At 37.0% G+C, this 13,343-nt stretch overlaps 1 protein-coding gene across 1 annotated transcript; it reads right to left on the bottom strand.

Moving 5' to 3' along the window:
* Positions 1-10,166: 10,166 nt before the first annotated feature.
* On the bottom strand, positions 10,167-12,127 carry LOC110890448 (polyphenol oxidase I, chloroplastic). The gene has a single exon (XM_022138057.2). It carries the CDS (start codon positions 12,123-12,125, stop codon positions 10,335-10,337), a length of 1,791 nt encoding a protein of 596 aa, XP_021993749.1. The 5' UTR covers positions 12,126-12,127; the 3' UTR covers positions 10,167-10,334.
* Between the last annotated feature and the right edge of the window lie 1,216 nt (positions 12,128-13,343).

Consider the following 13,343-nt stretch of genomic DNA (forward strand, 5'->3'; position numbering starts at 1 on the left):
TTATGAAGTCTCGAGCAATCTCGTTCATCTCACTCCGATGTTTCCGCTATCAGTTGGGGTGTGACAAAACATCCATAAATTATTAGAATTTCCAACACCAGTGGCCTTTTTGAAGTGTTTTAAAACACAAAGAGAAAAATGCTCGGATAGTCCATGTGCTCAGATTCCACCTATACTCCTTAACCTTTTAAAATTACAGCTATAGTCCCAACTTTTGCATATTATTCTCAAATAGTCCCTAGCATAGATGTCCTTATTTTTCTTAGTTTTAAGTGCTTGTAAAATGACGAAATTGCCCTTACTATTAATAAAAACTAGTTGATGCCCTGCCCGCGTTGCGGGGCGATGGCCGAATAATTCTCAATCAATCAAACAAAACACTACTATAATTTTGCTAGGAAAAAAAATGTAAAACGATATTTTTCGGATCGGGGCAAAACTGTAATTTTTCAGGACTAATGAGCGAGTGTTAGGCGGCTCCTTGACACGGGAAAAAATTAAGTCGAGTCAACCAATTAAAAAAATGTTTTCTACTTTTGCTAAAAAAAACTAAAACAATTGGGAAAACGTAAATTTTAACTGGGGGCGAAATCATAATTTTAAGTCGGGGATAAATCGTAAATTAAATGGACCAACGGGGGAGTGCCAGGAAGCTGTCGGCACGACTGTAATTTTACACCGGGGGTAAAATTGTAGTTTCACCAGGAAAACAAAGAAAAACGATGGGGAAAATGTAAATTTAAGTTGAGGGAAAAATCGTAACTTGTCTGTGAAAATAAAACTAATGGCAAAATTGTGAATTTATACGGGGCAAAATCGTAATTTTGAACTGAGGGCAAAATTGGAATTTTTAGCTGGGAGCAAAAACCTAAATTTATTTTTAAGTGGGGGTAAAAACATAATTTTGAACTGATGGGAAAATCATAATTTTAAGGAAAAAAAACTAATGGCAAAACTGTAAATTGAAACGAGGCAAAATCGTAATTTTTAACCGAGGGCAAAATTGAAATATTTAGCTGGGAGCGAAAGCGTAAATTTATTTTTAAGTGGGGGCAATAACATAATTTTAAACTAATGGCAAAATCGTAATTTTAAAGCGGGATAAAATCGTATATTTGTTAGGCCAATATGGGAGTACCAGGCAGTGCCTGGAACTATTTGTTTGCCGCCCATTTAGCCCAATAAAGGGGCACACCTATTCCCGTGTCAGCGTCGACACTTGGGTTTGTAGTTGTTGAAAATAATTAAAGTAGTAAATCGATTATAATATTTAAAAAAGTGAGCCCTACCTTTTCCTACCCACCCCCTCTCCCCTTTCTCTCTTCCTCTTTCTCTTTCTTTGTCCACAACAACTCCAAACCACCACAATCATACCACCACCACAACAACCATAACATTCCATCAAGTTCAAACCACCACTGTTGATATTTCACCATCACCTCGTCACTACCAAGCGTACAAATCTGTGAACAAATGAAATAACAACCACCACTCATTCTATTCATCCCACCCTTTGTCCTAGGTCTGTAATAACTTTCCGACACCCCATAACACACCACCAAAATCACGAACCAAACCCTCTCTACTCACATATCTTTTGAACGACCCCTTAGGTTAGTACTAACCACTGCCATACATTCTGTCGAACATCCCAAGACGATTTCTAGCAAAATAGAAACATTGGGGGTCCGTTTTCTAGCAATATAAGTCCTGACCATCTTGCAAAATAGATCTATTCTCCTGCAATCCATTTTCCAGCAAGCAATGGAAACGGCGAAATAGATCGAGTTTCATGAGTGGGTTTTGTTAAAAAATGGGAAAGATATGTCATACGACAACCATGTGTGGTTTTTTGTTAAAAAGAAATAGATCCATCTTCAACCACCGGCCGTTTGATCGGCAAAGAAATGTTATACGACAACCATGTGTGGTTTTTTATTAGGAGTTGAATAATTGGGTTTTCTCCGGCGGTGGTGTGTGGAGAAGACAGGGGGCGTCGGCGTGGTGGTGGATGGTGGTGGCCGGTAGAGGTGGGTTGAACGGTGGTGGAAGGTGGTTTAGACGGTGTGTGGGGTGAGGGATTGACTGGGGAGATATTATGAAGAAGATACAGTGGGGGCAGGGGTGGGGCCCACTTGAGTTTTAATTCATCTTGTTTTATATCAAGGGTATTTAGGTCATTTTATACTCACTTAACACCAAAAACTAACCTCCGTCTATGCTAGGGACTAGCCAAGAACAAATGTGCAAAAGTTGGGGACTATAGCTGTAATTTTAGAAGTGTAGGAACTATAGGTGAAAATAGAACAAATCACAGGGATTATTCAGACATTTTCTCAACCACAAAACAACAATAAAAAAAATGTATTACAGAACTAGAAATACTAAAAGTTCAAATCAAATGTGCCATTCTAGTGACAAGTACTCAATTTTGTAGTGGTGAAGTTCTGTTATTCAAGTTTTAGACGTAAGCGTTAGATAATGAAGATATAGACATGTCTATACAAACAAGTTTTTAAGTTTCAAATAGAGTAAAATGGTCGGATAGTTCCTGTGGTTTGGTGAAATTTTAGCTTTAGTCCCCAACTTTCAAAATTACATGTATGCTCCTTGTGGTTTGACAACTTGTTACTCGGATAGTCCCTAACTTGGATGGAGGTTAGTTTTTGGTGTTAAATGGATGTGAAATTACATAAATACCCTTACTATAAAAAATAAAGTTTAAAACCATTAATAAAACCTCATCTAAATAATAAAAACAAATTATACCTTATGGGCCCCACTCGCACCCCCACCTCTCTTCTTCATACCCTAAAACACCACCTCCAACAACCATATCTCCACCCCCTACACCGTAACCACCACCTTCAACCACCTTCATTAAATCAAACCCCCTCAAGACCCAACCAACCGAATTCAAGGCAGCAACACTGAAATCACTTCCAACATATCCATGTTCAACATGCCTAATTATGCATAACCTAGAGAAACTACTACTCTGTGTAGAATTAAATAATTCAAACCTTAATCGTTGCCTAGAAACTAGTTGACAACAAAACTCCCATTCACCAATCCTTACCATACCTAATCCAAAATTTGAAACGCCCTAACACTTAATAACTTAAAAACAACGCTACGAAAACATGAGCCCAAAAAAATTTCTTTCATTATTACCCCTGTAACATAGTTGAAGGTTTGTTACTAGAATAATTAACACTTTTCTAAATAGATTTACAACATTCATTCTTTATTATTATTTTTTTTTTCTTTACATCAATTGAAATATATAAAAGCTCTAGTTGAGTGACCACTCTTTCCGTACAATCCTTGTTCTTGACTCGATCTTCAATCCTTCTATTCTTCATAATGATGTTAAATCCACGCAACCTACATTCACCACATACATACGCATCATTAAGATTTGGTGACATTATTCTTAAATTAAACATACGCAATCAAATAACCACTCTGTATTCCTTCTTCTCATGCTCATCTTTTCAGATCGGCATTCCATGTGCAATCATGCATTCCAATTCCTTAAACCTTCACAAGGTCCTTAAGGGTGTACCTGCATTCTCATTTCATACTCGAGAAACATCATTAGTAATTGTCAATACTCAAAGTATTGAAACCATTCCTACGTTTATTCATAGCAACCCACCTTCGTACATACATACGTTACTTCATGCGAACATACAATCTTACATACCTATATTCGTACATATACGATTACGAGCTCTTGCTTACTACTTTTATTAATATACACATATGCTAACATGTCAAAATTGTAACTTTACATAATATAGGCATTATACATATCGACCTACGTACATACTGGTTTCTAGATACATTTACTTATAGATTTTCTTCATTAACACGAGGGTAAATCCATACTTATACTATCCGGAGAACCATAACATTCATTTATAAACAAAACCAACATCATAAACCATGAAATAAGATAAACATTCGCAATATATAAGCGTTTATAATCGAGTCCGGGTGCTGAAACGAACAGAAAACAAGTTTCGCCAGCTCACTGGCTCTCGCGGGGCGTGACGGTCCCTACCCCGGGCGCTCGCGGGGCGCGACAGTTGTCGCATTGCGCGACAGTGAAGCTGAGTTGCTGTCGTGTAGCGCAACAACCCTATTTCGACAGAATGTTTTCCTTTGCTGCTGCATATGGTACCTAGCTATGAATTCTAACTTTTGATCTAGACATCCGTTTTGTGTAATTCTTGTTTCTACGCGTCCGTAATTTAATTACGGATCCGTTTACCATCCTAACTCACATCAAAAGCTGAATTATAAGATAAAGACTTATAGATCCTTCATGCCATTATTCGACCCGTTTGATTCACCATTTTATTTCCGACGTAACTCGCTACTTTCAGCCCCAACAATCATTCCTACCTTAGTAATTCCATTTATTACTTAATCATATAAGAACTCCCCACATTCGAAAGCATTAAATAACTCCCTACACATACTAATAAGTGAGTCGGAAGTCACTTACCTTAAGCGTGCGTATTAGAGCTTACTTCCTTGCTCATCTCGTCGCATTAGCCCTCCATATTTGAGTCATTTGATACGATTCCTTCCTTACATGTCATCACGTTCGTATCAAAGTTAGCATATACCATACTTACAAACATTCATTTCTTTTCATTTACACATTATTTGACTTTCATTAGTCACATTTTCGCATACTTAAGACATATACCAATAGTTACCTCATTCAAACCTCATGCAACTCGATTACCATCACACATAGCACATAAATCATCTACTACACACGCTAATTCTCTGCTCTTACATTTGTGTCCAAAAGTCCATCCATTACATTCATACACTGTTGACTTTCAAAAGTCAGCGATCTAACTTACATGTATACCTTCAAATTGATTTTCTTAATAAGGTAGACCATAGTAATAACATCGTATGCATTTCATACTCATGTGGTGATGCACATACCGCGCGATCACCTAGTTATATCCACATATTATCACATAGTAAATCCTAAATATGCTAATTCTTCATGATCCTACAAATTGACCAACACATTCAAAGTTAACCCATTTACATAACTCTACCTTCTTTACTCGCTAGTGAGTTCACACGCTTAATATTTAGTACATGATTATTTACTAGTTATGATCAAACACCTAATCCCACATACGGTGTGCATCACACCCTCAAAGCATGTAGTACAACTTTCTAATGCATGTATCTTACCGTATCACCTTATCACGCTAATTTCTAGGGGTGTTCAAAACCGGATATCCGAAATTTCGGATATTCGAAAGTCGGATATCCGAACATTTCGGATAGTAGATTTCACTATCCGAATCCGTATCCGAAATTTCGGATATCCGACTTTCGGATATCCGAAATTTCGGATACGGATTCGGATAATGAAACGGATATCCGAAACTCTAAAAAAATAAATTTCAAAATAAAAGTTTCGACAAACCAAACAGCAAATAAAAGATTAAAGATCCGATGTTCAAAAAAAAAAAAAAACCCAACACAATCCATTGTTCTAAATCACAAAACATGTCCAAAATAAAGCAAAACATTGTCTTAAAAGTGGAAATAAAAACATAATCTTCTAGTTCACTGCTTCAGGTTCCAATCCATCCTTCCAACTTTCAAAGCACCATATCAAACCTGTTGAGCAAAAACATAAATGAGCTTAGTCAACATAATATATATTTACATTGAACAGCCAACATAATATCGAACAATTTATCATTTAATAATTTTGTAATGGACTGATTCTCAATGCTCATATCAACTCTAGGACCAATATACTGTTTTAAATTGGTGCTTAGCCTTCATCACTAATACAGCTTTCGTTTGTATAAGGATATCCTCTAAAATATTATGATCCTTGAACATGAAGGATGAATAAACAGATCTAAATGGGCCCATTGCATCAGGTCCATTAGATAGCTCAGTAGAAAACATATGGCTCTTTAAAAAGAGGATAAGATACAACTTGCTTCCAACAACAATTAGAAAGACATAAACTGGAAACAAATAATACGATTTTGGAAAACAACTCGTATAATCGATGTGGAAGATAAAACTAATCGATGAAATTGGAAAACAAATGATATATAATCGATGAAATTGGAAAACAAATGATATATAATCTATGAAATTCGATTCGTATGAAACAGACATACCTTGGATCTTCGATTTTGGATTACTGGATCTTCGATTTTCAGATCTTGTCTCACAGATCTGGATGTTATTTCATCCGTGGGGTGAGAGGCTGAGATGTGAGAGAGCGGCTGATAGAAAAGAAAGAGATTAGGGTTAGGTTTTTTTTCTATAGTGGTATTATATACTAGGGGCATTTAAAAAGAATCGGATATCGGATATCCGAATTATCCGAAACTTTCTGAAATAACTATCCGAATCCGAATCCGAAAATTCGGATTATCCGACTTTCGGATATCCGAAAATTCGGATATCCGAATTTTCGGATAATTCGGATTCGGATAATCGGATAAATCGGATTCGGATTCGGATTCGGATGATTTTGAACACCCCTACTAATTTCCCACTTGTAATCCATCTAAAACACATTCCTTTTGCAAACCTATTATCTATTACATCATTATCACATTCTACATATAATTACCTATTGCTAGCATACAAATTTCACTTATCATTTTCACCTAAGCATTTTATCGAACACTTGGTGTGCATACCACTTTCTAAGCATAATGTACAAGTGTGTTGGGCATGTTTTTCCCAACTTCAACTCATGAACCACCACATTCAAACAAGACCCCATAATCATCAATTTCACATCAAGTCTGTCTATCAAAATCTATCATATAATACCTTGTACATCACAAAATCACAATATAACATCTACAATTTCATCATGATCATCCTCATCACACTCGTGCAATGGGCTTCATTCTAATTCATCCAAATAACTAAAATTTAACCATGATTCAACTTCAACATAATAGCATTAACAAGTATTCATTCTAATTTCAACCAATTTCACGGATTAAACATAACCCACTTCATACAAGGTCACCAATCTAGGTTTTAAAACATACTTCATGATCCCCTTGTGTAGGTGATCACTAATTCATGTTCAAGCATAAGCTTGAGCTCCAATTTAAAGCTTCTTCATGAACTAGGGTTTGAACCCTTGTTCTTTCTTGCTCCTGGACATCGACACACACACACACACACACTATGTGTGTGTGGTGTTTTAATTTTATTTATTAAACTCTTGTTTCCTTTTTAACGGTTTTGGTCCCTCAACTTTCGTTTGATAATAAATGAGAATGAAACTCTTATCTTGTTACTTATATTCATGTTACCAATAGGTTAATTTGTTCCCATTTATTTTGTTTACGGTTTCACCTTTACCACTAAATCACTAATGGTACTTTTACCCGTTCCTTTTTATTAACCAGGTTTAAATCACCAAACCCGTGTTTGGGGTGTTACAAAATTAAACCACTAGATGGATTTAAAAGCTCAAAAACTTTACTAGAAACCTTCACATCGTCAACTGACGCTAAAACGTCAATCCAGCTGTCACCGTTAGATTTTTTAGGCTTTTGTTCTCAATACCGAATAACCTGCAAATTAGGGTTGGAAACGTGATGGAGAAGAACCATCGGGACTTTTCAGGCAAGTGTTTGTTTAGAAACAATCACTGCGGCGCACATAGTGGCGATTTCCTCCAGTGTTGATGCGACTGCGATTGTGACAGCGAAGTTGGCGGATTTGGATTAAGCGTCGGTTGAGTACGTGTGAGGGATCATTGTGTGAAAATGATGGAGGATGAGAGTGTGTTTAGTGTTTTGAAGGTGCTGCAATGGAGGTTTTCTAGAGAGAGATAGAGGTGGGAGAAAGGGGTTTATGTAGGGTTTTATTAATGATGGAACCTACTTGAGTGTTTTAAACTTTATTTTTTATAGTAGGGGTATTTATGTAATTTCACATCTATTTAACACCAAAAACTAATCTCCATCCAAGTTAGGGACTATCCGAGTAACAAGTCGTCAAACCATAGGGAGCATACATGTAATTTAGAAAAATTGGGGACTAAAGATGAAATTTCACCAAACCACAGGGACTATCCGGACATTTTACTCTTTCAAATATAAATCAATTACTCATTTGTTAGCACGAGATCAGTGGCAACTAACTCACAAGTGTATCGTCCAACAAGCCCCCATTTTCCACGTATCTAATGTGTATTTTCTTTTTTTTGAAAAGAATGTTAGATTTGTTACTAGCAATAAGACCCGTGCGCGTTGCGGCGCGGGTACATCATAAATATCGAATGGATATTCCAAACGTTAAGCGATGCGTTAATCATATGAAAATGCGTGTTTCGACGACGTACGCAATTGAACTCAATGTAACCTATATAAGCATTGTGACTGGATCAGAACATAAAGTAAATCGAGTTTATACCGTACAATCATAACACATTATATGTGACTTGGCTCGTACATAGAAAACGTAACGGGTATAAAATAAAAAACTGACACGTGTAATTAAAATGAATTAGAGTTTTTGAAAAAAAAAGAATAAAAGGAAACCACAATTTGGCTCCACTCTATTCGAAACAAAATTTACGAAAAATCCATAAAATAAGCATGAAAACATATTATATTTAATCTGACTCATTTCCCAAAAAATTTATGTCGAATCATAGACTAACTCTAATTTATAAGAAACGTACATAAAATATGCACGTAAAATGGTTTTTTTAAAAGACAGTGTATTATATTTGAGTTCGCTTGTTTCCTAAAAAAGTTTATGTCAAAACATAGAACAAATCAAATTTATACTGACACGTACATAAAATATACACGTAAATAATTAGTTTTTTAAGTAAAGTATAGGAGTAAACTCGAAACATATTATTAGTAAAAATCTTAATATGTTAATAACGTTCATAAAACCGTGCCAAATAGCACAAATGCCACACCATTACCAGCGACCACCAACATCGGAAAAAACTCGTAAAAATAAAATATATAAAAAGAAAAATAACACCGAACGAAAAGTAGACGTAAAATCATTGACCCACGCACGCTCGTTGCGGCGTGTTAATGCGAAGAAATCAGACCGTAACATAAAAATGTATAAAAAATAACTAAGTCGATATAGGACCCGCACCTTGCTACATACATGTCAAACGGGGAAAATAGACGCGTTTCGACGGGCCTATCAAATGGGAAAAATAGACGAAAAAGACGTTGAACCCCGTTGGCAAAGAGAAAGGCAAAGCTTTTAAACACCTTGGGAGGGAAAGGTCTTTTATTCAAGTCTCACAGACAATAGGAATAAAAGAAACTTGTCGTTAAAAAAACTCGCAAAATTTAAAAGAAATGTAAAACTAAAAACTTGCGAAAGATAAAAAGTATGATGACCAAAGTTGAAAATAAAAAAATGATGGGGTTAAATTGGAAAAAAAAAATGAAAAGCTTTGGGTCAAAAGTAAAAAAAAAATTCACCGGGGATAAAATACAAAAGATGAAAACCTTTGGGTTTGAAGAGAAAAATCATTTTTTTTGAAAATCTCCCTATGCATGGGTTACAACATTATAAAGCATTACAATGTTACCAATTTATAGTATGGAAATTTTTTTTAAGTCATTATATAATTAAAGTTGCGTTATTTTTTTTAGTCATTCTATAAATTCAAAATGAAAACCTAAAATCTCATATCATATATAGTTCGATGAGACGGTTTTAATGACGCTTGAATGAGGTCAACCGTAGTCTGTTTGATACTCTTTGTACGACTTCTTATTTTTACTGGACTTTGTATTTAATCCTAAACCATTAATCCATACTAAAAGATATTTAAATATTTTTTATGTTTCTATTTTTATATTTTCTGAACTGTCCCATAAGTCGAATTTTAAAACTTTTTGTAAGTACATGAAATTTAAGTAAGGTGTATTTGTGATCACAAAAACATATTCACTTTTCATGTATAAGTTTTTTTTTTTTTTTTTTTTTTTTTTTTTTTTGGAGAAGCTAAAATGATCAAAGTGAAGAAAACATGATGAGATAAACAATTAGAAAGGAAATTAACATAAGTTTATTAATCAAATCCAAAGTTAATTAAGCAAGCATATGACATTCAAGCATGCTTAGTGCTTACTTCCTCAACTTCAAAGTTGAAACGAAATTATTATTATTATTATTAAGTCACAGGAACTTTAAAAATTCTCGTGACATGCACACGTACACCAGACCCATACAGAAAAAAGCTACGTAACCATGCATGAAAATGAAGATTGAAAATGCAGTTGTTGTATCAAGGAATTTTACTCGGTGGGAACCAGCTGAATCTTGATCTCAGAAACGGTTGCATCATCCGCCCCTGCCCTCGGCACCAAAGTAACCAAAACATACTCGTCGTCTTCAGCTTCAATATCCTCCAAAAGCTCATTGATCACAAACGCCCTCCCAGTTGTCATGAACATCTTCTCCCCTCCGAGGCCATGTGGCACCTGCGCAAAAGTACCCGCAAACTCGCTTGAAGCCGCAGTGGTCTCGATGCCATCATCGACGTCATCCACCAACACATCAAACTTGAAAAACTGCTGACCGTTGTATTTGATTCCGTTCAAAAACAATATTTCGTTGGCTTTCTTCTTGTCATCCTCGCTCCTCTTTGTAGATGGCCTCTTCACTAGAACCTTCACTGTCTGGTCCAACTTCACAGGAAACTCCATTTCCTCCACCTTCTTCACAACTCCGACTGACTGAGCTGCAACGTTGGACGCCTTAACTCGGGCAACCGGGCGATTATTGATCCATGGGGTTCTTGAAGGTTCGAAATCGTAACCCATCTTAGTAACGTCTACAGCGTCTCTGTTGTAGACACGTACAAGCTGTCTGTTCTCATCGTAAAACACGTATGACGCATTCAACCAGTCATCATCAATTGGATCTTTGTTTGTCAAAGGGTTCAAGCCCTTCCAGACATGCCACATGCGATCCACATTCGCATGATGGACGTAAAAAGCCGGGTCATACCCGGCTGAGTAAAAGTTTCCCATGTCCTCACGGTTTGGCATCTTAGAGTTGCCCGTCCATATGTGCACCGATGTGTGAGCACCGTTCTCTATGCTCCCAGGAGTACCTTTACCATCATCACCGGGATTAGTCCCGAAGAAGGTATCGGTAGTTTGGTTGATCATCTGACTGTACATTGTGGACAGATTAGTATTTATCTGGTCTATACAGTCAAGCCCACTCTCTGTGCCCCTGTACTGGAGATCGACGATGGCGGGAGGGAGGTGCTTCACCTCCCGGAAAGGATCAAACAAGGGGTTCAATAACTGGTTCGGGTTACCTCTATCGTCAAACACCGGGGCTAGCATGGCAGGAAGCATCATTCCGGTGGGATTGTCCCAGTTCCAGTACGGCAAAGCAAAAGTATCATCACCAATCAACTTGCCCAAGATCCTCTCGTAGAAATAGAGGTACCACCGGTGGAAAGGATAGAAGAGCGAGGAGTTGTGGATCTGGAGTTTTACATCCGGAAGACCATTCATTTCCAGACTGTACCCCCCGTTGCAGTACGCGCAGTGGATCTTACCTTGTTGTTTCCAGCTGTGTGGATCTTCATCAGGAAGAGCCCGCATGGCCGCAATTGCGGCTCGATACTTTACTATGTAGTCATCATCGACCCGCTGTGCCGGGGGTCGAATACGAAGTTGGGGGAAGTTAGGCAAGACGTAATCTGGTGGGATTGAGTCTGATAACTTTGGAGGGCAACACGCAGTGCCTCTTATAGCCTTGTCGGGGTCCCGTACGCCATCAGTGGCAGCAACGCAGTCTGCAATATTGTCTGGAGCAGTGACGGGGAATGCTGAGGCGGACCCGATATTGGTCAAGCTGGCGGCACCGTATAGACCTCCTAGACCAAGGAGCATGTTTCTCCGGTCTACATTAAGTGATGTACTTTTTGGAAGTATGAGTTTAGGGTTTTCATCTGCAGAAGAGTTGCATGAGACATTGAAGCGATGTGTGGAGGTTTTGGAAAATAAGGGCGAAGAGCGAGAGGACAAAGGGGTGGTGGGAACAGCAGACAAGCTAAGAGAAGCCATTGTCTTTGGTTAAGTTGTGCTCTAAGTTGGCTCCCGAAAGCCACTTATATAGAGAAGTTTCCGGCAAAATCGGATCTGAGGCGTGTTTGTAAGGGTGTTTAAAAATGATGAATATAACCAACAATATCATCAAATCGTTTTTTTTAAGTATTTATTTCAGATACGGATTTTGGTATTCAGACATTTTGTCATGTGTTTCTTTTTTTAAAGTTTAGTTTTCAGTGATTTGATTCAGTCACGATTTCTTTTAAAACGTTTCCTAGTTAACTAATCACGCTCTACATGAACAATCAAACAATTATAATTTAATACAGTACTGACATTTTTATATAAGATAGGGTTTTGTAAAATGTTATGGCACTAGAGTTTCCTTGTGTGTAGGCCCGTAAATGAACCGAACGAACACAAACACAAACATAGGCATGTTCGTGTTCATTCATTTAACTTTAGCCGAACACGAACACGAACATATAACCGAACACAAGTTTTTGTTTGTGTTCGTTCATTAAGAAATCGGGCATGTTCGTTCATTTAAAGCCTAAACGAACATAAAAGAACACAAACGAACATAAAAAAAAAAAAAAAAAAAAAAAAAAAAAAAAAAAAACCCCTTAACGGAACATATCTGAATAAACATAAATTAACATGATTGAACAAACATAAACGAACACAAACAAACGTAATTGAACAAATATAAACAAACACAATTTAACATTAGTGAACACAAACGAACAAGTTTAATATGTTACAATTCATCCGAAAACACATCTAAATTAGGGTTCATAGACACTAAATTAAGTTGTAGGTTCGTGATTTCGGACCGAAAACGTGATTAGTGAGTGATTATGTTCAAGATGGGAGAGATTAGAGACAAACAAACAACTTCTTTGTATTAATCCAGTAGTATAACATTACAAAGCGGCCCGATTATAAGCTAACCGAACAATACCAAAGGAGTATACATCCGGGGAGAGACTAAGTGGTGATCTCTTCCCCAAACACTAAAACCTCGTCTCAAACTCTCTGAGAACTCTCTCTCTCTCTATTTGCAAATGAACAAGGGGTTGGTATTTATAGCCACACCCACTTGTCTTGCACACACACATGGTCAAACAAATAACCGTCTTGTCTGACCACTTGAGACGAGGGGGTCAATACACGTTCGTTTGACCGTTTCACTAACTATTACATAATCAACATAAAATAATTCTAATATGT

Source organism: Helianthus annuus, chromosome 3 (assembly GCF_002127325.2).
Source record: "Helianthus annuus cultivar XRQ/B chromosome 3, HanXRQr2.0-SUNRISE, whole genome shotgun sequence".
In the NCBI taxonomy this organism is placed as follows: domain Eukaryota; kingdom Viridiplantae; phylum Streptophyta; class Magnoliopsida; order Asterales; family Asteraceae; genus Helianthus; species Helianthus annuus.

Bases quoted from the DNA above. Each gene is read 5' to 3' on its own strand.
- LOC110890448 (XM_022138057.2), bottom strand. From the start codon at position 12,125: ATGGCTTCTCTTAGCTTGTCTGCTGTTCCCACCACCCCTTTGTCCTCT.